The sequence below is a fragment of the Elephas maximus genome, chromosome 10, assembly GCF_024166365.1.
Source record: "Elephas maximus indicus isolate mEleMax1 chromosome 10, mEleMax1 primary haplotype, whole genome shotgun sequence".
Lineage (NCBI taxonomy): Eukaryota > Metazoa > Chordata > Mammalia > Proboscidea > Elephantidae > Elephas > Elephas maximus.
This window is the reverse complement of record NC_064828.1, coordinates 79,930,299-79,955,723: the sequence shown is the minus strand read 5'-3', so window position 1 is coordinate 79,955,723 and position 25,425 is coordinate 79,930,299. Positions and strand designations below refer to the sequence as shown.

At 46.9% G+C, this 25,425-nt stretch overlaps 2 protein-coding genes across 8 annotated transcripts in view; one reads left to right on the top strand and one right to left on the bottom strand.

Moving 5' to 3' along the window:
• PIGH (phosphatidylinositol glycan anchor biosynthesis class H) overlaps positions 1 to 25,425 on the top strand; it is a 29,669-nt gene that overhangs the window by 1,989 nt on the left and 2,255 nt on the right. The window contains exons 2-4 of one of the 2 annotated variants that reach the window (XM_049898889.1): positions 698 to 907; positions 1,349 to 1,432; positions 2,897 to 3,006. In XM_049898889.1, coding sequence (XP_049754846.1) covers positions 698 to 907; positions 1,349 to 1,432; positions 2,897 to 2,989 — 387 coding nt within the window. In that variant the 3' untranslated portion in view covers positions 2,990 to 3,006. Of the gene's footprint in view, positions 1 to 697; positions 908 to 1,348; positions 1,781 to 2,896; positions 3,007 to 25,425 lie in introns of those variants that run through there. The other variant, XM_049898888.1, reaches the window with a different exon arrangement.
• Positions 3,570 to 25,425, bottom strand: part of PLEKHH1 (pleckstrin homology, MyTH4 and FERM domain containing H1) — a 59,368-nt gene continuing 37,512 nt past the window's right edge. For 3 of the 6 annotated variants that reach the window (XM_049898874.1, XM_049898877.1, XM_049898878.1), the window contains 21 exons: positions 24,671 to 24,749; positions 23,848 to 23,939; positions 21,839 to 21,989; positions 21,466 to 21,608; positions 20,183 to 20,293; positions 19,157 to 19,243; positions 18,678 to 18,839; positions 17,608 to 17,688; positions 17,040 to 17,222; positions 16,558 to 16,666; positions 15,321 to 15,433; positions 14,468 to 14,644; positions 13,994 to 14,091; positions 13,240 to 13,417; positions 12,557 to 12,712; positions 11,352 to 11,452; positions 10,310 to 10,451; positions 9,062 to 9,204; positions 8,827 to 8,956; positions 7,124 to 7,201; positions 5,662 to 6,820 (listed from right to left, as the gene is read on the bottom strand). In XM_049898874.1, coding sequence (XP_049754831.1) covers positions 6,479 to 6,820; positions 7,124 to 7,201; positions 8,827 to 8,956; positions 9,062 to 9,204; positions 10,310 to 10,451; positions 11,352 to 11,452; positions 12,557 to 12,712; positions 13,240 to 13,417; positions 13,994 to 14,091; positions 14,468 to 14,644; positions 15,321 to 15,433; positions 16,558 to 16,666; positions 17,040 to 17,222; positions 17,608 to 17,688; positions 18,678 to 18,839; positions 19,157 to 19,243; positions 20,183 to 20,293; positions 21,466 to 21,608; positions 21,839 to 21,989; positions 23,848 to 23,939; positions 24,671 to 24,749 — 2,856 coding nt within the window. In that variant the 3' untranslated portion in view covers positions 5,662 to 6,478. Of the gene's footprint in view, positions 6,821 to 7,123; positions 7,229 to 8,826; positions 8,957 to 9,061; positions 9,205 to 10,309; positions 10,452 to 11,351; positions 11,453 to 12,556; positions 12,713 to 13,239; positions 13,418 to 13,993; positions 14,092 to 14,467; positions 14,645 to 15,320; positions 15,434 to 16,557; positions 16,667 to 17,039; positions 17,223 to 17,607; positions 17,689 to 18,677; positions 18,840 to 19,156; positions 19,244 to 20,182; positions 20,294 to 21,465; positions 21,609 to 21,838; positions 21,990 to 23,847; positions 23,940 to 24,670; positions 24,750 to 25,425 lie in introns of all 6 variants that reach the window. The other 3 variants (XM_049898879.1, XM_049898875.1, XM_049898876.1) reach the window with 3 other exon arrangements.

Sequence of the window (25,425 nt, the reverse complement as noted above, 5' to 3'; positions counted from 1 at the left end):
TACTAGGAAGAAGCGGCAGTTGAATAGGCAGTGAGTAGTATCTGCAGCACTGGTGCGAAGTACTTTACAATTGTTCAGTCTGTGATTTTGCACTGTATATTCTGCTGAGGGAGCAAGAGAGGAAAAGATCTGGGTCCCTAAATTGCACTTTTGGAAGAAAAATCTTTGACATTGGTGTGATGCCAGACATTTTGCTGTGGATTTCCCTCCACAGACCTGTCCATTTGGAAGCTATCTGGATCTATTCCACTATCCACTTGTATGCTGTTGTTAGTTGCCACCAAGTTGATTCTGACTCATGGTGACACCATGTGTGCGGAATAGAACTGTGGGGTTTTCAAGGCTGTGACCTCTCAGAAGCAGATTGACAGGCCTGCCTCCCAAGGCACCTCAGGATGGGTTCGAACTGCCAACCTTTCTGCTAGTAGTCAAGCACTTAACCATTTATACCACCCAAGGACTCCTATATACTTGCAGAACCCAGATAAAAGTGGTTTCCTCTTTTGTATGGTTTCCTCTTATGTATGGGTCTTGCATCTGTTCAACTCACAGTAGAACAAAGATTTTCGCCTGTCCTTTGTCCCTTTCTGCCCCCCCCCGCCCCGCCCCGCCCCGCCCGAGTTGATTTGTTAACACAGCAGCAGTGTGCGCAGGACCACTTGGTAATCTTACTGCCTGCCTCTGGCTCTCTCTTCAGAACAGCATGATCCTCTCTGCTGCCATCTTCATCACCCTCTTAGGCCTACTTGGTTACCTCCATTTTGTGAAGATTGATCAGGAGACTCTGTTAATCATTGATTCCCTGGGCATCCAGCTGACCTCATCCTACGCCTCAGGCAAAGAAAGCACCACCTTTATTGAGATGGGCAAGGTGAAGGATATTGTCATTAACGAGGCTATTTACATGGTAAGTGTATAATAAGTATTACAGGCCTTTCTGGAGGAAGTAGCAGGTGGGGTGTTCCTGAATCAAATACTAAAGTATTTGATGTCATAGAATTAAATTTGAGGAATCTTCTGCTCTAGTACTTGCAGTGTTTCTTTTTTTGGCTGATGTGTCTATAAACCATAAGAGTGAAACTTACGTTGAAAAGATAGGACTATTTTTAAAGAGAATAGGTTTTTATGAATAAGGAATCAGCACTTCAACTGTTTCTAGCCCAGCTTCAAAATCATCTCTTGTATTTTTCATTTAAAGAATGAGAATATACTTCTCCTTTTCCATTTCAAGGTTATCAGGTGTTCTACTACTTAGAGAAAAAGTTTTGAGCCTCCCCTTGAAGAAGAAGAAAAAGAAAACAAACCGAGTTTCACTTGGACTTCTGCTATTTGGTTTCTTTTCTTACAGCAGAAGGTGATTTACTACCTCTGCATTTTATTGAAGGATCCAGTGGAACCACATGGGATATCCCAAGTAGTACCTGTCTTCCAGGTGAGCACAGAACACTTAAGTTTCCTTTCTCCAGAGAAATTCTCTACCTCCTCTCGTACTCCTTGCATATGCACTGCTGTTTATGCTCAGTGGGAATGTAAACTTTTGTCAGAGTTTTTGAAGATACCTGGCAACTATTTCCAGTGAAAATTAGGATTTTAGTTATTTTAGAAGTTCCTCTCTGAAGCAAATATAGGCTTTCAAAAATAATATGAATTCATGCAAATTTTAGAGAAAAAATAATCAAATATGTAGCAATTTCTGCCCATAAATTACTATTCATCTACTTTGACTCTCAGTTTCCATTATACAGTTTCACCCAGATGTCATTATCTACACATATTAGGCACTATTTTGTGCTTTGTTTATTAAATAGTTATTTAATATGCATTTTCATTCATCTGCAAAGGCTGTTATACTTTAAATAATTATATAGTATTCCATCATGTTGAAATATTATAGTTTACTTTAGCCACTCTATTTCTAGCTTTTTAAATTGTGTCCAGATTACTTGTTTTGCTCTTAGGAAAAACCACTTGAACAAACATGATTGTAATAAATTATAGGTATTTATTTACGTATGCATTTAACCCTGCTCCACTGCTGTTCCTTTTTCACAAAAGATTTAAGGCAGCTAAGCTCAAAAAAAAATTCTTTGGCATTATAGTTTCAAATTATAGCTATTTTGTTAAAGTTTATGAGCAGTTCCATGGGTTTTTGTTCGTGTTTGAGATTGAGCTGCAGAGATTGGACCACTTTACCATGCTATTGGGAGTTTTTACTTGCCTTTTCTGCAGTCTTGGCTAGCAGTGAATTCAACTGGTTCTTTTCGTTTAGTATGTAGGTAAAGGCATTTTAAAATTATTAAATTTGTATCTTTTTAAATGACTGACTTCATATTTCCTTGTATCTCCTATCAGTATTTTGTTTTAAATTATCCATCTCTATTAGTCAAGTAGAATCTAGATATTAATTATGTAACAATTCTTTTTATATTTTAAGTAGCAAACTTTCATTAAATATTCTTTCCACATATATTTTTCCCATTCTGTGGCTTTTCTTTTAGTTTTGGTTGTGTTACATTTCATTTCACAAAATGTTTTACAATATTTGCATATTAAACTGCCCTTCTGGTCTCTGAGGACTCTATCTCAGCTTGTGACACTTCTCAGAGGGCCTGTCCTTGTTATTCTTCTTCTTCTCTTAGAGGTTGTGAAATTTAGACAGATTAAAAAATTGTCTTTTGAGCTCCTGCCTCACACAGTTCACGGGCTGGCTACGGGCATAGTTTTGGAGTCCTTCTAGCAAGGTACTGAGGTGTGAACTTCCTGCTGTCTGAGCTCATTTCTCTGCCATTTATGCCCCTTGATGTGGGTGAGAGATTGAGTTTACACGTGGATGCAACACCACTGAGCACTCTCTTACGTTCATCTTGACTCTGCGTTTCTCCCCTTTGGAATTCAGAGTGCCAAGCCCCGGCTGGACTGCTTGATTGAAGTGTACAGGAGCTGCCAGGAGATCCTGGCACACCAGAAAGCCACATCAACAAGCCCATGAGTCCCAGCATTCAAAAGGCCAGTATTGTCTTCCTTGGGAGATGACTCTTAAGCCATAGTGGCTGGTTCATTTTCTGTATTCTAAACTATCACGTGGACACAGTCCTAGGAACCAGTGTGGGTGCTGTGGATCTCAGAGCCATAGAGCAGGTGACTGGAAACCTAACTCGTTGTGTGATGTTGAGCAACGTATTTCTGTGTATTTTAGTGTTCCCCTTGTAAGATGTTGCCTACTTTACCAACTGAGGGAAGACTTTAAGAAACAGGATGTCAAAAATAATATCAGCAAAGAGCACTTTCATGAAATTCCTAAGCACATTCAGTTTGCTTTCTATTGAAATTTGTGGAGCAAGACAGTGGGAAACTGACATCAGGTTTCTTGAGAAAGGTATCATTTCCAACTGCAGAGCACCACTGTGTAAAAGTTAATAATAAAAAGGCCAGCCCTTCAGGTACTAGTTAGCGGGAGGAAATGTCCTACAAAAGACTACTCTGTCCACTTAGCTCCTGTGTTAGCAGGGTTAATTTATAACTCTCTTAATAAACAAATCTTCTTAAAACATACACAATAATTGCCTGGTTCACAGACAGCTGCTTTTTATTGACAAACACAATCATGGCATTTCAGTCATGGGTGTCAAGCACATGAATACTTTCCTGTTACTCATCATTAGCTACGGTTTCAAAAGCTTCTTTTGCCAAAAGGGATGAGACAAAAGGTCAGACAGATTTGACTTTTGTTTCCAGACACAGGACTTGCGTGTTAAAGAAGGATAAATAAGAGAACTGTAGAAGCCTTTGTTTATAAGGAAGCTTCTTCTGTATAAAATCAATAAACTGAGAGGATTCCTGAAGGATTGGGAGGGAGGGGAAGCGGGGGAATAGCGTGGCGTCAAGTTCAGTATGAAAAAACTCCTTGCCTACTCTTTATATGGAATCCTAATTTTTTTTTAAACATCCCTCCCTGGTAGATGATGTTATCCTCATTGGTCCTAGAGACACTCAAGATATTAAAAACCAGAGCTGCAATCTCTGCCATTTACACAGCTCTGGAGGGTTACCCAGGAACCTGTGGTATATGTGAGATGTGACTTGTTCGAGGTAGAAACGTCTCAGCTAGATCCCTAAATCCTGGTGGAAAAGGCAGTACAGAAGTGGGAGATGGCTGTAAAACTGCCCGTCTTCATAAAGTCAAGTTCATTTATAAGATGCAGACTGATGTGCTTTTTTCATCATGCTTGTCAGTTTAAAACGGGAAAGAAGGGGAAGTTTACAGCAGCTGAAGTGTTACATGAACTACTTCCAGCATGTTGTTTTTGCAGTGTGCAAGAAGCACACATTGTTAAAGGCTTGGTTTTTGGATGTTACTGCTAAATCCATCCAGTTTTCAGCACTTTACTGACAAATGGCAAGATTGCCCTAAAGCTATGAAATAAAATTCATTTTCTCAGGTGTTGGAATATCAGAGTATGAACTCTTTCGTTTTGGTTTTTTTTTTTTTCCTATTAGGGGAAGGTGGGAGACAACTACCATCTCCTTTGCTCTTGACTAGGTCTGGAGGGGTGATATTGGTGTCATCACAATGGCCAAAGGGGAAAGAAAACTTCAATTTCTTTCCCCTAGTGCTGTTAGGCTAGAACAGATATCACATATGTGCCCTCTGCTCTCAAACTAATTCCCAAGAGAAGTTCACCAGAAGTCCTGAGAAACAGGTCAGGGCCATGAGCCTGGAGGGGTTCTCTGTGTTCTTGGCTCATCTTTGGCAGCAACCTCTCAAAAAAGCAGAGCACATTTCCTTGGCCTTTCAAAGAATGGGGAAACAAATAGTCACCGCCTCACCCTACAGTAGCGAGCACCACCTACCCTACACTAGTGAGCACCACCTCACCTTAACAGTAGTGAGCACAGCCTTCACTGAGCCCTGTCCAGTCTCTAAAATGAGACAAGGAGAGGTCAGATTGAAGCACCTCCTGCCTTTGCTTGGACAGTGTGTGGTACTGAGTTTGGCTGACAGTCCAGTGTGTAAGAGAACAGTTTCATTCTTAGCAGGGAAAGCGTGCAAAGATAGGAGCTGCTGCCCCTATTCCTTTTTACCCAACACCTTGCCCACCTGGGAAGGAAGTCCAGTTTTAATGAGTTCTAGGCTTTTGTTAGAGGTTCAGTTGAAATGGAAATTTTAGTCCTGTCTTGTTCAGGGGCTGGGAAAACTTCAAGTATAAATCCCCAAGTAAGGACCATACACATTGTAAAAAATATCTTACTTCCCTGAGAGTACCTTGGCGTACAGCACTGATGCCCTCAGGTACAGTGGATCATTCCCTGTCTATGTCTAGATAAGGTAGCAGCCAGAGCTCAATATTCTTGTGGAAAAAAGTGAGTGGGTTTCATCATTGGACCTGGATTTTTAAAAGTTTGGCCCTGAAACATTGTAAGGCACCTAGAGAATAAAGGCTTTGTGGACAATGAAATACTCAAACATTTCACAGACTAAACCAAGGAGGGTTGGGGGACAGTTAGACCCATCACAGTTAGTATCAGATACCCTAGGATATATGGTTAATCCTGCAGGGACCAGGTGTAATTGGGGACGGTAGGAGTAATCTTCACAGTAACGTTGGCCGCTTGGTAGCACGTGGAATAGAAGCAAAGAACTGCCGTCCATCCAGTTCCCAAGGTTGGCGGGAAGCAGGCGGGTTGGTTGGTGGGCTCACAGTTGCAGAGCAATGATTCATGTAGCTGGCCATGATGAGGGTAGCCTCTGCAATCTAAGGAGAAGACAGAAACAAAGGAATTGAACTGGCCTTGGCTTGAATCCTGGCTTTCTCACTAGTGGTTGTTGGGTGCCTAACCTTTCTGGGCTTCAGCTTCTTCATCTCTTAAATACCCACCTGGGAGAAAATGTACAAAGGGGATCATTACTGTGAGTTTCCTCTAGAGGCCTGGTGAAATGGGCATCTGTTGGCCTGGAGGTGCTCTGAGATGCACAGTACCTTCCTGAGAAAAGGAGGACCAGCTATTCTGCTCTGATTGCCTACAGAGCTGGGGAAGTGGGCCTTCTTGGAGGAAGGGGTCTGTATATCCTTTCGTTTGGAGGGATGATATTAAAAGGAGGAGGAGGGTTGGCAAACTCCAACCTTAGGATTAAAAGTAGAGGCAACAGTGTTTCTAGTTACTCTCAGAAGACAGTCAAGAACTGTAAGTCAGAACTTAGGTTTTTGAGCCTTTGGAATTGTTATTTTTGCTAGTAAGCATTTCCTATACCAAACCATAAGGAAGGTGGAGCACTGTGGAGACTGTCCCACTTTGTGGCTAGTGTTGGGGACAACAGAACTCAAGACAGCGAGAATACCCTTAAAAAGGAAGCTGGTCTGCCCTAGGACCTGCTGCAAGGAAGAAAGAAAATGGGTCTGCATGGTGCTGGGGCTTGAGAGAACTAAAAATGATAAAGTAAAAAGCATAGTAGTAGCTGGACCAGAGTTAGTTCCTCCTGTTAGCCCTCTCCACCTACCAGCTCAACAGTGACTACTGTTCTACCTGAACCCTTTGGAGTACTGATTATAGACAAGGACAGATATTTTACAAGGGAGGCAAGGCTCTTTGGGAATACTATCATAACCCTCTCTAAGCTCCAAGCCTGCCACATCATATCAACAGAGTAAAATGTTTTAGCAACTGTCAGACCCACCTTGGGAGCAGCCATCCGGAAGATCAACTTCTCAATGTGGCCTTTTCCAGAGTTCTGGTCTTGAATGGATCTAATCACAAGCATGAAGTCATCCCGGCAGCCACCAAAGGTAGTCACTGAAGAGTACGGGTAAGTGACATGCACTTGCTGTGGAAAGGAGCGAGTTAGTTCTGGGGGAACTTTCCACCTGGCCTCCTGACCTAGGATCCATCAATTGCTCATCTTCTAGGCACAGGTAGCCTTAACTAGGGAGGAGAACACTGAAATGGTTACAATTTCGAGATCTGTGTCTTGAATGTCAACACACTATGTCTAGACTCTATAGGACAGCTGTGCTCAGGCAGGGGGTGAGGCAGCCATGGTCACTTAGCTCAGATGAGAGAAGACAAGACGACAAGACAATGTTTGGGAGAAGGAAGGGTCAAGGAGCCAGCCCTCATCCCTCTATACCATAGTGTTGTGGTCCAGGATGCTGACACCATCCTCGTTCACAGCAATCCACACCAGAGTATTCTCCTTGGAAGACAGCTGGGCAGGATGGGAAACAGAAAAATCCTATCAGACATATCCACAGCCTAGGAATTCTGAACGATGAGAGCTTTCTGAGGAAGAAGGCATATCCAGGGATCTGCTAAGCAGTAATTTCCAAACTTTTTCTCATCTTGGAGAACTAGAAAATGGTATCTGTTTACTGGAGTGAACAGACAAGGCTGCCCATGGCAGGAGGCATCTGGCCTTGAGGCTCTGATGCCTAACTGTCCAGGGGTGGAGAGGATTGAGCTCGTGGCATACCTATAACCCATCATGCCACAGAACACTGGTTGGCAAGCTCTGCTGCAGAACAGAGGCCAGCCTTGGGTGCCTTGTTATGGACTTGGGGAACAGAGTCTCTCCCAGCTGAAGTACATCTTGCTTCAATCAATTTCCTAGGACTATAGAAGAAGAAATAGGAAGCAAAAATGCAATTTTACGGGCATTAGGCCCTGCCAGTGAGAAACATGATTATTTGGTGGGCATTTCCTGGAACAACTAATTTTTACTGCCAGAGCTGCAGTAGGGTAATCCGTAAGATTTCCTGCCTCTCCTTCCTAAAAGGTTGGGGAGAGGGATGGACGTGTCACTTTTATTGGAAGCTTTTCCCAACCTCCAAGACTAAATGGGCCCGCTATTTTTATAATACCCCTGTACTTTTCCTTCACAGCACTTGTAACAGTTTATTAAAAAAATTAGAAATTATATACATACATACCCGTTTCCGTCGAGTCAATCCCGACTCATAGTGACCCTACAGGACAGAGTAGAACTGCCCCATAGGGTTTCCACGGAGCGGCTGGTAGATTGAAACTGCTGACCTTTTGATTAGCAGCTGAACTCTTAACCACTGAGCCACCAGGGCTCCTATACATATATAAATATGTATATTTATACATATATAGAGAGAATAATTATTGGATTAAGTTATCTTCTCCATTAGATGGGAAGTTTCATGTGTCTGATTTGCTCCTCTTGTAACCTCAAACAACTAGCACAATGCCCGAAACGGACTAGAAATTCAGGAGCTATTTGTTGAATGAATGAGTCTATGAATGTCCAGTGTCTGATCTGTAGCTTCAAGGACAGGATAATCTCTGTGATTATAAAGTTCATGCATGTCAGACACCCAATGAGGAAAAGTTCCAACTGAAATTACTATTGGTCCCTTGGCCTTCAGGCAGGTAAAATTAACTGTTGCCTGAGTAGTTTGATTTCCTTGTGTGCCATGTAAAGCTATTCAAGATTTATTTGTTTAGGTTTAAACATTGTTCTATCATTCAAACTTTTTTACAAGATGAAAGCACTCCTAAGAGGATTATCATATTAAGTTTGGACACTTGTGTGTGAATTAGTTGATGCTATCTTTTCTTTCAAGGGTAATATTGACAAGTCAACAAAGGGAAGAATATCATCCAGAACTAAATGATCTGGACCTTGGAAATCTGGAGTATGTCTGAAGTGGGTGGAGAGTTAGCAACCCCTGGTGGTTGTTAGTGTGGAGGCAGGGGCTGCAGACTGGACTGGCTCAAACATGGCCAGGTGGAGACAGAAGTTAGAGGAGAAACTTAGGGCATTCCTGAGGGTATGGACTACTTCCACTGGTAACCACTGGAACTTACCTGAGCAGTAAAGAGCTTAGCACCGAAGAAGGGCCACTTCCGGGCCACGGTCAAGTAGATGCGGATGCACTCGGGAGAGGAGCAGCCTTGCAGTGCCAGCCACTTTGTGGTCAGTGTATCTGCCAGGTGCCTAGTTTGGACAGATGGAGAGAAATGGTACCAGTGAAGTGCCAGCATGTTTTCATTACAGCGCATGCCTCCCCACAGTGACGTTCCCCAAGACCTTACAGCTTACCTCAGCTGTTCAGCGGGGGGCCCATGTCTGTAGCGCCTTGGGTAGAACCTATCTAGGACCTGCTGGAGGAGATGCTGAGCCTTGGCAGGGGGTGTGCCCCCAGGGCCTGGCAGGGTAGGCTTCTCCAAGTCTCCGTATTCTACCTGTGGCAGAAGCACATGGGGAGGACCAGTCAAGAACCTGGAGGTGGATGAGGTGGGGGGAGCTGCTGGAGAGTTGAAATAAACTACTACTTCATTACTTTGCTGGTTGAGTGCAAACGGATGGGAAAGACACTTGTGAACAGAGCCTTTATCTCAAGTTTCAGAGACATTAAAGAAACAACCATAGGTTCCTAGAATATTAGCGATTATCTAGACCAACTCTAATTTTGTAGCTGAGGTTACGTGCCTGATATCCAAAGACACAGTTAATTAGTGGAAGACAAGGGAAAAAATGTGGAAGTTCTGGCTTTCAATCCAAAAAGCATATAAATATGGGATACAGGATTAAAAATGCTACAGATCCTGGTGTACAGCAGTGTTCCAAATGTGGCCTTTCGATTTGGACAGCTGGTTCAAATCCCCGCGCTTCCATTCACCAGCTTTGTGACCCTGATCAAGTTACTTAAACTCTGAGCTAATACATGTAAAATGCTTTAGCACAGAGCTCACTATAGAGTATTCAATAAATGTTGATTATTATAAAAATCAACTATTATTATTTCTCCTCCTCCGGCATGTAAGTCCAGACTCTTTCTTATGGGAACCATGAAGGTGTCCCAGATACCTCTGGCAAGACAGCCTCCTAAAGGTAACAGTGAGAAGGGTCAAAGTCAGATTGTGAGTTCCTCTTCCTGTTCTACTTACAATGTGTATCAGTTTACAGATATTATCACATATATGATCTCATTTGATACTTAAAACAACCCTCTAGGGGCAGGCAGGGGGGTATTTTTGTTTTCAGTATACAGACAAGGATACTAAAGTACAGAGAAGTGAAATGACTTGCCCAAGATCTCACAGTTAGAAGGTGGCTAGGATTCAGACAAAGGCCTCGGGATTCCAAATCCAGTGTTCTACACTTAGCCTGTATCTGCAGTGAGTCAGCTTCTCTCCATAGCCAAGGACAGCACAACTGCCTTCCCACCACAGGATCTGCAGACTCACCTGTGTTTCACACTGCATGGTGCATCCTCCCTCCCCCCATCCCACCCCCATGAGTCCAAAGATGGCAGCTGATACTCCTGATTCCTGAACAGAAACTTACCTGGGCCATCAGGGCAGCCATCTCAAGAGCCAGTTCCTTGTTGACAGGAAACCTCCCTGCCACTATCTCCCCATTAGTTTGGGAGGCAAGCAGCAGCCGCTCTCGCTCGGTCTCCCCTTTGACTTGACTCCGAAAGTATAGCCTTCAAGGAAAAGAATGAGAAGAGGCTGGGCTCAGCTGGGCTTCCAAACAGGGACGAGGCTTTCTTGGAATCTCTTTATCTACATTTTCAAAAAAAGAAACTACTCTTTTTATATCATTTGTGTACCTATCTTTTATTGCCTCCAGAAAAATGTAACCAAGTATGTATGACCCAGAGCAGATATAGGGCCATGTAGATTTCATACCAACTGTAGCATGTGGTTGACTATGAATACACCATTAGACTTACTAGATTTGGTGAGAGGAATCTGGTATGTGGAATCATAGTTTATGAGGGAATTAGATGAGTAAAGATTCCAATAAAACCAAAAAACCAAACCCATTGCCATTGGGCCGATTTAACTCACAGTGACCCTGTAGGACAGAGTAGAACTGCCCCATAGGGTTTCCAAGGAGCAGCTGGTGGACTTGAACTGCTGACCTTTTGGTTAGCTGCTGAGCTCTTAACCACTGTACCACCAGGGCGCCGAGATTCCAACAGACTAATGGAAATTATTTGCCTGGAGACATATCTTGGGTATTTTCTTACTTAAATTGATGAAGTCAGATTGTCTACTGTATCTCCTGGAATTGGTATAGGAGCTATTTACTCTTTAGCCTTAAATATCTGGTACCCATACAAAATTTTACTTATAAGGTAACCCATGAGGTTGGTCTGTTTTCTTGGCGGGTATGTGCAGTACAAAGGAAAGCTGACTGAGAGTCTGAGCTGCCCAGGGCCTCACAGAGGATCAGGAGCAGAACTAGCCTGGGCCCCCAGCTGATGACCACCAAGCAATCTTATTTATGTCTCTCTGTGGGCCCCTCTGCCTGTCTGGGACAGGCCCAACAGTTGGGGAGGGGCTGAGCTGGCACCCTGCCTTCAGCCAGTGCTCAGGACCTGTTCTTGTACATGAGCTTCACGATGCGTGTGCCACCCTCAGACTTCCCGGGATGCAGCTCCTTCAAGGCTTGTTCCCACTTGGAGATGACATCGCAGATCTTGAGGAGGCAAAAGAGGAAAGTCAGAAAAGCCTGCGAAGAAGGGAAGCTAGGTCCAGCCAGGGCTGCGCTTGGACAGAGCAGAAGAGCAGAACTGAGTGACTGTCCTTCCATCAGGAAGCTGACCTGCGAGACCTCACCCTCCTGGGACGTGAGGTGTGTGTGACTCCCTCATGATCAGACAGGGAGGTGGAAGGAGACCTGTACGTGATGTGAGCAGTAAAGCAAGGAACGTTGCCCTCGCTGGCCTGAACAAGCCTCCCCGACCCCCCACCCTGTCAAAAAAACATGGCCTCACATCACTGGCTCCATTTCCAACACACTGCCGTTCTCCTCTCCAAATATACCCAGAGGCCTACTGTGTAACAAAGCCTTACAGGGGCCGGGAACTTTACAAAGAAGACATGTGACATAGTTATTTCAAGCTGTGATAAGAGACTATAGAAGCCTGTCGAAAGAAAGCAGTTACTGGTGTTAAAATACTCATATTCATCAAGTGCTACAGCACGTTCCCACAAACACTTAACATATTCCATGGCACTGACCCCAGACCACAATACAAGGTGGACCTTTCTTAAATCTCATTCAAGGGCCTTTGCTTACAGAGGTACCATAAGGATCTACCCCCTTAAAATGTGGGTGGACCTACAAGCATAGCACAGGCAAGGTACAAGGGAGGTGCTGGTATACAACACGGCTTGCAGTGAGCCTGGGCAGATAGGTGTCCACCTATGAGTACGTGTCCATTTTGGCAGCAGGCTTGGTTGGAGCTGCTGCGGAGAAGTGTCTCCCTGTCCTTCCTCCACTGAGTTGTGAAGAAGCTTTTCTCCTGAATGCTGTACAGCCACTTCGGGGAAATGGGTATGGAGACCTTATTTCCAGAGACATGGCCACATAACAGTTTTTCTCTGCCTGCAGGTGTTTTAGGATAGCACAGAAATACTTCCCTTCCAATCACACATCTGTATCTTTGTGACTTGTGGGAGCACCTTAGGCTCAGCACCAAACATGCTGCTGAACAGTCAGGTACCCACCAGATGGGCTCTCTCCCCAAGCTGGGAGGTGATCAGGAGGGGTCAGTCTGCTTGGTGGGGAGACTATCACCTTGACACTCCCCTGGAGGCAGTGTTCCAGGTCCCTGCCAGAAGGATCGTCTGTGAAGAGGGAAAAGCCAGAGTGGGAGGACTTTCTCATGCCTGTCTCTTGGTTCAGCCGCTGGAGGAACTCATCAACTGTGGAGGAGCCATCAAAACCAACCACCTGAGGAGAGAGAAGTGTCCTGTCCCAGAGTGAAACTCCTGAGATGAGCTCACCAGGGCTAATAAAGGGGGCTAGAAGTGGGAAGGGCTGGCTGAATGGAGCAAGGGGGAATGCACGAGGCCAAAGAAAATTGGTTTCATATTCATATGCAGAGGGCAAGTGCTTAAGGACTGAGTTCGCCCCTTGTAAACTGGAACTGGGCATAAAGTTTGTTCCTCCTTTAACCGTCAAGTTTTTGGATGCCTGTGGTCATGTTACTCTCTTGGTCAGTGTCTTAGTTTCCCTGTTCACGCAGTGGGTTCAAAAGATCTAGGGCACCAAATAGACAAGTGATTCAACCTCCTTTCTCCCCACACACTGGCACTAATCCCCACTCTCCAAACCCTAAGCCCATCCCTTTTGCTGGCTTGCCTATTAAGACTCTGCTAAGCCTAAGAAGGTTTAGCACCCACCTGGACCAAAGGTATTCACCTATGGGGCAGTGATATGAGAAGGCTCAGGGCAGGGAGCATGCCCAGCCTCCTTACCTGGTAAGTCCCATTGGCAAAGTGCACAGGGATGCTGAAGGGCAAGGAGTGGTGGAAGGGGTTACGCAGCAAGATGGACACCACTTCCATGCGAGATGGCCTGGCTTCCCTCTCCCCAGTCTGCAGAGTCCGCTCCACTGCCCGCTGGCAGTAGGTAGCATACTGGCCAGTCTCGTTTCTAAAAAGACAGAGGAGAAGGAAAAGGGGAATATTAGGAATTCCACTCGTCCTTGCCACGTTGGCACTTCCAGTCCCTACCCCAACATAGCCAGGATCAAACCTGTGGGCTGGGGCAGGCTGTGAAAAAAGCCCCAAAGACTGAGGGCATTAATATGTCATTCAGGGCCTATATGCTGCACGTTTCTGGTGTGGATATTTTCTTCCAGAAGCCAGAAGAATACAACAACAGAGAATGAAAACTTGGGAGCAATATGGCTTTATGTGGGCTCAAACATATCAAAGATCATCAAGATGGTGCAGGACCAGGCAATGTCTCATTCTATTATATAAAAAGTTGCCAAGAATCAGAGCAACTCAACGGCAACTAACAACATGGCTTCACATGAGAGTGCCCACAAAACATCCATGGATACGTGGATCAGCATGCCCAGATCTCCATGTACCACTCAGCAAATCTCAGGCTAGAGGTGATAATAAAGCTCTTTCCATTTGGTCTATCATAGTCTCCCCCATATCTCTTAATCACGCTGTAGTTGGTAGTGTCAGAATGATGGAGGAAATGATGCTAACTCACCTGGGGTCTGCATGGCGTTGGAGCTGCTGTTTGATGTACCAGAGGAAGTGATGCTGAGGCAGGAAGAGTGGGGCACACAGAGCCAGAAGCTGCCAGCACTGCCAGGGGAAATAGGCATTGTGGGGTGAGGGCTGGGTCTGCAGCGCCCCCTGTCCCCACAGTCCTGTGCTGCAGACCCTTCAGCACTCCTTCCCCAAACCGGAGCCCCCAGCCATCTGTGGGTACTGGGGATGGACAACTCAGTCAGCCTTTGCCCAGAACAGCAACCACACAATCTGACTGTGCATAGAGACCCAGAAAGGACACCTGTACTGAGGCACCTTTGAGCACCACGGCTGTCTACTGGCTAGCTCAAAGTCTAGGAAATAAGATAGGGTCCAAGGATACCTGCCCAGTCACCTCTTTCCACCTTCCCCACCTCCTGGGAAGCCCTTGTCAGTGGCTGTCAGCTGCTCCACCCCTGGAGATGCCCACCTGCATGAGGGAGTACTTCTGAGGTGGGCGACAGTTAGACTGCTTCATGAGTTGGCAGTAGATCTCACTCTGCAGCTCAGGGTGAACCAGACACACCTGCAGTGCTGTCTGGGCCAGGGACACATGGTAGTCTACTGAGGTGGCTTCCACAGGCACGTTGATGAAGAGCTGGCAGGACTGGGAGGGAAAGGATGATGATGGGTACAGGAAGACTGAAGGCCCCTCAATTACTGCCCTCTCTGTAACTGGAATGGTGTCTCTGACTCCAAGGGGAGAAGTGAACAGGCTGCGTCATTCCCCCAGGGTTCCCGAGAGGCTCCAGTTCACTGACAGTCCCTTCTACAACAGGGAACATTGTCACTGCTTCTGAGAGATTATGCGTGCTGAGGGGGGGTACTTTGGGATAGAGTCTTTAAGATGTTTACATTACATAAGCAAGGCATGTTCATTTAAAGAAGAAAACTCAGTCAGGCACAAGAAATATTCTAAAATGGGTTGCTAACTAACCTCTCAGGTCCAGAAACTACATAAACCTGGCCTTTCCTGCAGTCAACTACAGGAGGAGGGGAGCTCCTCAAGGGCGAGTTTTCACTGGAGCTTCCCAAGGACTGTGAACAATATCTCAGAGCTTCCTCCTTCCCAGCAGCTCACTTCCCGGCATGAGGAAAAAAGCAGTGGACACCCTGTGGACTTTCTTTCCCTTCCTCTTCAGATCCCTCTGTGGGCTACCCCCTACTTGCACGGCCTCTTTCACCTGAGTATTAACATTGCTGCACAAGCAGCACCAGGCAGCACCTGGGTGCATGGTGTGGGTGCCGCCAGCTGGTGGCCCTGGGCTCCACTCCCACTTTACCTTGAAGAGTTTGAGGGCCTCCGTCTGCAGGGCCTCCGAGGGCAAGGTGGTGAGGGAGGTGTACAGCCCATCTTTGCTGTAGCACAGCACGGGGTGCCTCCAGAGGGGGGAATCTGCCCAAAGCACAGCACCAGAGAACTACAGCAGTTACCACTGGATGAGGGAACCCACCTCCCACTCCGGCTCCCACCCCCACTTTAATCTGTGGGAAGACAATGGTTTAACTGTCTGGGACACACAGGTTGTGCTCAGTTTGTCATCCACAATCTGTACTGTGCAGTTAGCACTTACAAGCATGACTACACAGGAAGGTGGCTGCCACTTTATTTATGGAGCTACAGTAGGGGTTTATGTGCAAGGTTGAGGGCGCCTGAGTGCAAGGGTGTGTGTGCAGGGCAGTCCTCCTTCCTGCAGTTATCAGGTCTGGGTCTGGCTGATGGAGCATAGGTGTCAGGCTGAAATAAGTCTCAGAGCAGTAGAAAAGGGGTATGTGTGCCTTTAGTTAGTTCCTCAGAGCTATGGGTATCAGTAGCAAATAAAGATCCCAAAACACCCTAGGCTTAGTTAGGTTAACCTGATCCCAGTTTAGGCTTCATCTGCTGATTAACAAACTCTAACTATAGATTAACCAGCCACCTTCTTTGCTCAGCTCTCTGTCCAGCCAACAAAGCTGCAGGTTGAATAGAGTAAAACATTTACTCAGGTCACTGGAAAGTCGGCTTCCCAGATAAACCACCCCCAAATACAAAGATCAGTATCTTGATCAAAGACAGAGGGGCCCCGGAGGTTGGGATGAGAACTCCTTTCTGCAGTTTAGACATTTTAAAAACAGCTTCAAAGGAGCCCAGTGCCGCAGTGGTTAAGCACTCTGCTGTTAACCAAAAGCTCGGTGGTTTGAATCCACCAGCAGCTCCATGAGAGAAAAGACCTGGCGATCTGCTCCTGTAAAGGTTACAGCCTTGGAAACCCTATGGGGCAGCTCTACCCTGTCCTGTGGGGTCACTATGAGTCGGAATTGACTTGATGGCACACAACAACAACTTCCTGTGGTAACTGTAAACTCATCTTCAGCCCATGTTTGATGAGCTGATAGTATCTGAGAAAAATAATGTATGTGACAGAAAACAAAACAAAAATAACAAAAAACAGGGTGCAATACTGCTTTCTTTGTATTTTTAACCAACAATCACCCAGCCACCACCCTCCAACCCAAGAAGTGATGACCACCCTTGCCTACCTGGATCTCCTTCACCATCCATCAGTTTTCCAATGAGCTGCTCATAGGCAGTGCCCACCTTGGCACTGCTACCACCTGCAGCCACTGTGAGGTGGTAAAGCCATGTGTCCTGGAAGGGGATGGAAAGCCATCTGATGGAGAGGGTATGGGAGGAATAGAGGCAATAGCTCCAAAGACAGTTCCTTGAAGGGGTCAAGCCCATGGTGGGCTTCAGCCGTTTGGCTGGCACAAGTCAAGGCCACTAGTTTCTAAGAAAGACGCAGAATTAGGTGAGCATGAACCCAAATTTCCAAGCTTGTGGCCCTGTGTTGATCATTGGGAGTGAATACAATGTAAGGGACTATCCCCTATCAGAGAATACCTGTTGCCAAAGTGTCCAAGAGGGAAATAAACTTGAATTTTACAAAGTTCCGGTGTAAGAGAGAAGAGAAGCTGGAGTCACAGGTTCAAGCTTTGTCCCAGAGGCCCAAACCCTCCCTCACCTTTTCATGCTTGGTGCCAATGAGGAGGTAGGTGGGGCTGTGCTCTGCGGGGCGGATCACCAGGGTGCAGTGGGAGGAAAGCAACCGTCCGGTTCCTCCGGCCTCATAGTCCTCGTCTGAGTCACAGGATCGATCTACTTCCTCTATGTGTGCATCCCTCATGGGCAGATGGCCCAGGGGTCGCTGCAGGGAGGAGTCTTTCATGAGTGGGAAAGCAGTGGGGGACAAGGGAGGCTCCTCTCTCTGAACCCTTAGGCTCTGTAGGGCTGGGAATCATGGAAGTGGACAGGATGACAGGATGGGGACGGGGAGACTACAGTCTCCCAGCCATGGTGAGAGCAGCATGAGGCTTGTTCGGGGCAGCACAGATGGGCCGTACAAGTAGAATTCACTGGTTGTGCTCTCAGATGGGATCTGGTCTGCTGGCTTTTGTACTTGCTGAGGGGTGAGGTGGAGGACCGTGCAAAGCTGGGGACCTCCATCAGGACTTGGAGCCGTAGTAATGTGGTTTGGAGGAAGTGGGTGAGTAGGTGCTGTTGGAAGGCCCCACCCAAACCCTAGGAAGTACCTTGTCCTCATGGCTCCGATAGTAGTAGAAAGTTTTTCCAACGAGAGCACACCAGACCAGCTTGGAGTGGCCATGCTTTACCTGTAAGACCAAAATGAACTAGCAGTATTAGAACTATGTAACTCTGGGAATAAACTCTCAGCTGGCAAAAGGAAGCCACAGGGAGACAGCTTCAAAACCTAGTCCAACTCAGGTCCTTAGTGGAGAGACCCTCAGACTTCCCACTAATGGGAACCACCCCTTTCACAGTGACGGTGCTATGCTTCGTGCCATGTGATCCCAGCCCATCCTTAGGCTGCTGCTCAGTGACCTATGATCTGCCATTAAAAGATGAAACAGGTCAATCGGATTTCCTCCCCCAAAAATATGATCCACAAAACATAGATCATATAAGTTGTAAGGAAGCCATGAGGGAGGTAAGGGCATGACAAGCTGAAACCCTTGGGTAACCCAGACAGAGGATAATGACGAACACACACTGAATGGAGAAGCAGGGCCAGGGATAGCCTGTAAGCACTGATCTTACTCTTATAAGCTGCTTTGGTTCCTGATGGCTTTTGGGTCTAGTTAATGTGCTTCCTTGTTAACTTCCCTCCTCTGGGGGTATCAAGTACTTCTCTGCTCCTTGCAACCAGAAGACTCTAAACTAAAATGTCTTTAGAGCAGGCCTCTCAGCCCTGGATATACCGTGGCATACTATGAGTCTTTGAATGGCCGTAATACCTCACTAGGTCTTTGCTTCCCACTACTGATACTGAGGCTTGGTGGGGGATCAGGGCAGGGGGAGGGGCATCCCCTCATGACCTCAGAATGGTACAAGACATTTCCTTCCTTTCTCTGTCTTGAGTATAGCTGTTGTTCTAACAGCCCTGATCCCTGTTTCCAAGGAATCAGTCATCATCATCTTGTGTGGTCAGACCATGTGTGAGGACCAACCACCAGTCACTGTGAGGAAGTTCCTGGAGAAAGGAGCTGTATATGAGGAGGGAACCCACCACTCCTTGGCACTCCCACTCCTGGCTCCTCTGACCCTCAGGAGGCCCATTTGTCCTAACCAGCCCCACACATACCTTGGTCAGCCAGCCCTTCACAGTGGGCTTGGTGCCACCGTGAGGCAGGGCTGGAGGCCCAACAGCTTGGACTTTGAGCAGGCTCTGCAGTACTCGGATCCATTCCTCCAGCAGGCTAGGTGAATCAGCCGTCAGGTAGTAGGTTTTCTTTTCAGAGATGAGCTGTGGGAGAGTAAGGGATTAGGGTCAGGAGCCGGGAGACAGGAGAATGAAATAACAGGGACCTGGCTCTAAGGTGGCCCAAATCTCTGAACCCACTGGGCCTCCCCACCAGTTATTTCCTCCTTTCTTTTCCTCCCTTCACTCCATGTCTCACATTCTGTCTCTTCTTCCTTTCTAACACAAACTAGGATCACAGCCAAATGTTGATGCAGTGTCTTTCATCCATGCTCATGTTGCCCCATCTTTGTCTCCATCACAGCCATATCCAAACCAGCACTGCTTCTGTCTAAAATACAAACTGCTGGAAGCATGCTCACCTGGAATGTCTGTGCACCCTCCCCTCGAACAATTTGGCATCGGGAGTTAAGTTCTACTTGACCTTGAGGTTTCCGGATAACATCATTCTGTATAAAGAAAGGAGTAGGGAGGAAAGAGGTTGGAGTGTGGAGACTTCCCAGAGCATCATTTACCCTCATATCTTACTTCAGGTCACAGGCAAAGGAGAATGTGATTACCAAGTTTTCCTGGGCTAGGTGTGATGGAAAACTTGATCTGGATCCTGGTCCTAACTAAATGGAGCAACGATTAGGGCCTCAGGTCCTTCTGACTCAGGCCTCCAAAAAGACAGATTGAGGACAGATGTAAAGCCCTTAAATTCTTTCCACTGTATCCCTTATACCAAGAACGGCAAATACGCAGCATATATGTCACCATTACCCTTTCCAGTGCCCACTGCAGACATACAGCATGCTTTCTCACTGAGTGATAGAGCCCCAGAATCCTTAACGTGGTTTTCCAGGAGCCAGTACCAATCAACTGGAGATCGTTACAGACGATGTCTTTCTGTCTTCTTTAAAACATTAAAATTGGCTCTCAGGGAGGTCCAGTCACACTAATTCCCAATAGTCAAGGCTCGCTAACTTCAAACAGCTCCATTTGGGGAGGAAGGAGGTAGAAGAGGCAATGGGCTCATCTGCTGGGACAATCTAGATGACATGAGGGCAGCCTGGGACCAGGCATAAGAAGGAACTGGCTTCTGAAGGAAGAAGAAATCACCAAGCCAAGTGGCCTAGAAAATGTTTTTGACCAAAGCTGTGGCGGGGCTAAGCCATGTTAATTTCCTCAGTGCCTTATTTCATTGAGATAACCTGTGACCAGCCTCTGGTTGGTGCCCCCAGGTGTGGCTCAGTGCCTCAGGTGCACAGCTATGTAGTCTCTCCCCACCTGACAGGCCTTTGCCCTTCTGATCGTGAGCCAGTTGCCCCTCCCTGAGGCCCTCTCACAGAGTTCTGGGTCTGGGGTGGGGTCCTTTTAACTACAGTCCTGGGGGACAAGGGTCTCACCGGGGATTTGTAGTACATAATCTGTCTTTGTCTCAGGACAAACCAGCGCCTCTTCCATGTCTTCACTCGGCTCCCCATCTTTAGTAGGTAGCCCGATTTCTCCAGTGATTCCTGCAGGGATGAAATGATATAGGGCAGAAGAAGGGTAGACAGAAAGGGGAAATCCCTTGGGGCTCCTGGATGTCACACAGGCCAAAATGATCCAGTTGGGCCCACTTTGTCATCAATTAAAAGCAAAGTATTCATGAAAAGAGAGAGTGGAGGGAGAGAGCGGGCTGTCTCATTAGGGGGAGAGTAATTGGGAGTGTGTAGCAAGGTATATATGGGTTTTTGTGTGAGTGACTGACTTGATTTGTAAACTTTCACTTAAAGCACAATAAAAATTATTAAAAAAAAAAAAAAGCAAAGTATTGAGGACCTACTATGTGTTTTTCCAGGGTACCACACCCTGCTAAGAGCTCTAAGAGAACTAAAGCAAGAGTGCTCCTGCCTTGGAAGGGCTCCCATGCTGGTTGGGAAAGACAATGCCTCACTATGAAAGGATGGCAGATTAGCGACTGTAAGAGGCAGAAGCAGGCCAGGAAGGGCTTCAGGAAAGGGTCAGACCGGAACTAGCCCTTGAAGGAAAGGTCAGTTTCAGACAAGCCAAGAGGAGGAAAAGGCCATTCCAGGCAGCACAGAAGGGAAAGAGGGCAAGGCAGACTTGAAGAGATAAAGACACAGAGGCACAGTGGTGCGGAGCAAGGGCTTGGGAATTAGATCAATCTGGCATATAGTAGCACGTCTCTGAAGCTCAGACTCTGAGCCTCACGGGTAAAATGGGATAATATTCCTTAGCGGGTTGTGAGGACAAATGAGACAATGTCTGAAAAGCACTGCACACAGTGCCTGACACTGTAAATGCTCAGTAAATGGGAGCCCTCGTTAGCATTCCCAGGCTGATGTGAGGATAAAAAGAGGTAACATGTAAAAACGCCTCATGGGGCCTCGTGGGCCACAGTAGCCATTCCTGGTAGGCTCCTTCTCCTTCTTTCCTCAGAGGGTCTGTGTGTGCCTGACTCAGTAACTGTACAACCCCCAGTCTACTCCCAATGGCCTCACATCAGTGGCAGCTCTGTGGTCCTCCTTCCTTTCCCCTCTCCCACCCTTCACCAACCCCAGGACCCTGGGCCTCACACAGCTACTGCCTGAATCTAGTGCTGAAGACAGAAAGTGCCCTCTCCCTTGTGGCCCCTGGCAGCCTCTGCTGGAGGTCTGCTCCCACCACCGTACTCCCAGCTCACCCCGCCTAGGCTCAGCCCATCAGTGGAGTAGGACGAGGTACGCTGTAGTTTATGCTCAGGCTCTGAGTAGTCACTGTCCAGAGAGCAGGCATCCGGGGGGATAGCATAGTCGCCCTCAGAGCTCAGTGAGGACATGGAGACGCCTGGTTGTGAGAGGAAGAGTCAAGGCCCTGGGTCCCACATCTCCCTAACTGGTACAGCCCAGGAGCTACACAGCCTTTATCACCCACCCTGGGACCTGACTGTAGGGTTGAGGGTAGAATGCTGCTGAGGGTATGGGCACAGAGCAAGCGGGAACCCTGGTGTATGACTGTTTGTGGAGGAGGTGAGTTGGCCCTTGTTGCCCCATACTCGTCCTGCTCCCTTCTTGTACCTCTCTTGATGGCCCGGGGGCTGCCCAGTCCGCTGGTCTTCCTGGGCTCGGAGCAGGTAACCGAAGTTCGGAAACTCGCCTGAGAGCTGCAATCATCGTCGGACCCAGAGGACTCATCCACAAAGGGTATGCTGCTGATCTTTGTGGCTCTCTACAAAACAGACCCCCTTCCCCACTGCAGCTGGGCTGCAAAACAGGCCCCATTCTACCCTGTAGTTGTGCAGTAGTCCCAGGTTCCCAGGGTGTGACCATTACAGCCTGTCTGGGGTAGCATCGATATCCGGACCCAGCCACGCACAGGTCAACTGCTCCAAAGGGCTGGAAGGCTCATCCTGCCTGACGCCTGTGTCCTTGCCTCCATGCCTTTCCTTGGGCCTTCCTCCCCCACCCACCATCTTCTATGCTCCCCAGAGGAGCTGCCCCATTCAGGCTGCTGTGACTCTTGCTCCCTGCCACCAGGGGGCCGGAAAGCCACACCACAGGCCAACTGTCTGGCAGGAGCTTTTAAAATGTGTGTAGACATTGAGACAATTAGAGATATTTCTATTAGAAGACTGACGATCCTCGGTTTTGATGAGTATGAAGACAAGGATACTCTGTAGTGTGATAAAGACTTTTTAGAAGATAATTTGGCAGTACCTACTAAAATTTAAAACACGTGAGAACGGTCGCACAACTTGAGGACTGTAACGAATGTCACTGAATTGTACATGTAGAAATTGCTGAAACGGTGTATGTTCTGCTGTGGATATTCTCAACAACAGCAAAAAATAATATTTAAAAAAAGACATGCATGTAATTTGTCCAGATATTCCACCTTTAGTGCTATCCCTTATGGAAATATGAATATATAAGTAAATATTTATATATTAAATATATTTAATATTAACATAGATATTATATACACATAATATAAAGAAAAGATATATTTACACAACGACGTTCATCACATTTATTTTAGAGAAAAAGAGCCATGACCTGAATGCCAATCAGCAAAGGTTAAGGCCATCATGGCACATCTATACCATGAGGTACTGGACAGCAATATGAAGAAGAGGTAGAGCTGTGTGTGGAGGTACGGAAGGATGACCTGACATACGGCTGGGTGAATGATCAAGGTGTAGAATGAATACAACATGATCCCTTTTGTGTAGTGTGGCCATGCATGAGAACGAGAGAGACAGAGACAGGGAAAGAGAGAGAAGGAATCTGTATTTGTAAATGCATCAGAGGGTTTTGCAAAATAAACACCAAACCATTCATGAGAGTTGCCTCCGGAAACAGGAATTAGGGAAAAGCACTGTGAAAGGAAATTTCACTTTTGGCTTTTTATTCTTCTATGAAATGCTTTACCAAGTATTACAGTTATAATTTCAAAATCTAATAACAAAAAGAAAAAATGTATATGAAAGCATCATGTTGAGCACACTATTATATCTGATTTTTGTTTAAAAATATGTAGAAATGTGTATGACAGGGTATATGGGTTTATGTTTGAATATATGTAAGCCCTGATGGCACAGTGGTTAAGAGCTCAGCTGCTTACCAAAAGCTCAGCAGTTCAAATCCACCAGCTGTTCCTGGGAAATCCTATGGGGCAGTTCTGCTCTGTCCTATAGGGTCACTAGGAGTTGGAATCGACTCAAAGACAGTAGGTTTTTTATATATATATAAAAAATTCCAGAAGGAGTACCACTGCTCTCTGGAAACTGGGCAGTGGGACAGAGAGGAAAGGTGGGAACAGGGGTGGTGGAGCAGGCATAGACTTAACCCTTAACTTTTTACTTGTCCGCGTTGATATTGCTTCAAATTTTTGTAAAAATAATATTATTTTTTATAATAAAAATCTAATAAAGATGAACAATAAAGTGAAATATGTGTGGCCTGAGCTCCTAGCCCAGGATCATGTGCGTGCAGAAGCCTGACCCAAGAGTGCCACCCAACCACTGCATGCCGTGATGAAGGGCCTCTCCCAACGGGGCACCCCTCTTTGGATCGCAGCTCCTTACCCCTTTCAGGGCTGTAAAGACAGGCACAGTGACGTTCTTGTAGACAAGGCCAGAGAAAGGCCCAGGGAATACAAGGGCAGGAGGGCTTGAAGCTAGAGGGGGGAAAAGTGGGACAAGATGAGCTCAGGTGACATAACCTGGTGAGGGGCATGAGGGAGGCAGAGAACTGGGCACAGTGAGAAGATTCAGTGCAGATGGTGCCCCCAAAAAGAGCGTTCCAGGAGTAGAGGGTGTGACAGGGCTCAGGCTGGGGGCCGAGGCATTCTTGAGCTTCTCTCCCCGCTTTCTGTTCCTCTTGAATGCCTTTGGGGCACCATGATACCAGTGCATTAATGGACCCATTACAACAGAATCCAAAAGCCTTGCCCTGCAACTGCTGTATCCTCCACGAGGCTTGCACTCGGTCCCACTTTTGCAGAGGTGAGTTGCAAATAATACAAGTATGGGGATTCTGTGACTGGCCAGTGGGTCAGGATGAAAGTGGCTCCTTCAGGGGTGCTCCTTCCATCCACAGCCCTTGCACTAAAGAAGGGAGCCTGTACAGATGGGAGGCTGGGCTGCACGACAGCCTCTAAGGTGTCTTCCAGCCCTGTGATTGGCTACTGGCCTTCTCACTTCCACTTGGCAGGTAATGTACTGAAGCTGCACGACTGTTCCCTCCAAGAAGCCCTTGCTGTATGATTTCACCTGAACTTCACTGTTGGGGTGAGGGAAACGGATGCCAGGTGACCCTGGCACTGGGTGTTGCTCGGAGTCCTCTCTGCTCCCCACACCCACCCCACCCACCACCCCTCTGCTCCCCTTGCGCCTTGCTCGGACTCACCGCAGCTGGCTGTGTTACTTCTGGGAGCTGCATCTGAGAGCTGCATGCCGGAAATGGCCACAGCATAGATTCGGCTCTCCTGGAATGCGAGGTTCCATTGGGTCAGGGACTCCATCAGGGCCTAGAACTGCCCACCCACGCCCTCCTGGGGTGTGGAGAAAAAAGCATGGAGCTGGCAGATGTGGGTCCACATGCAAGCTCTGCCAGTTACTAGCTGAGGAATCTTGGGCAAGTTACATCACTTCTGAGCCTCATTTTCCTTAGCTCTAGAGTGGGGGTAATTATAATGCTTACCTTTCAAAGCTATTGTGAGAATCAAATGAAATTATTAACGTAAACATTTATCATCTGGAATATAATCAGTGCCCCCACAGTCATTTCCTTCACTTTGGGACAAAGTGTTTCTGTGGTCCTGGGGGGTGGGGGGGGGGCAGAGGTGGTCAATAGCCTGATTCTCTGAATCTTACCCACTTAGAGGCCCTTGGACTTCAGGATCTCACCCCCAGAAGTCGGGGGTGTTGATAAGGAGGAAGTCAGAGCTACACGGTGGGGACATGCTCTTTGTAAGTCAGTTGTTTGGAACCTAGGACATACTTTTTTCCTACCATAATAATGCTGTATCAAGGTTAGGCTTCAGGGCTAACCTACAAAGCCAGCCTGAAGTTTCACTCTGGCCCAAGCAGACTCCACAACCCAAAGAAGATGCTTCTAAGGGAGCATGCTGATTCTCAACTCTCCTTCATCCTCCTCAGCTG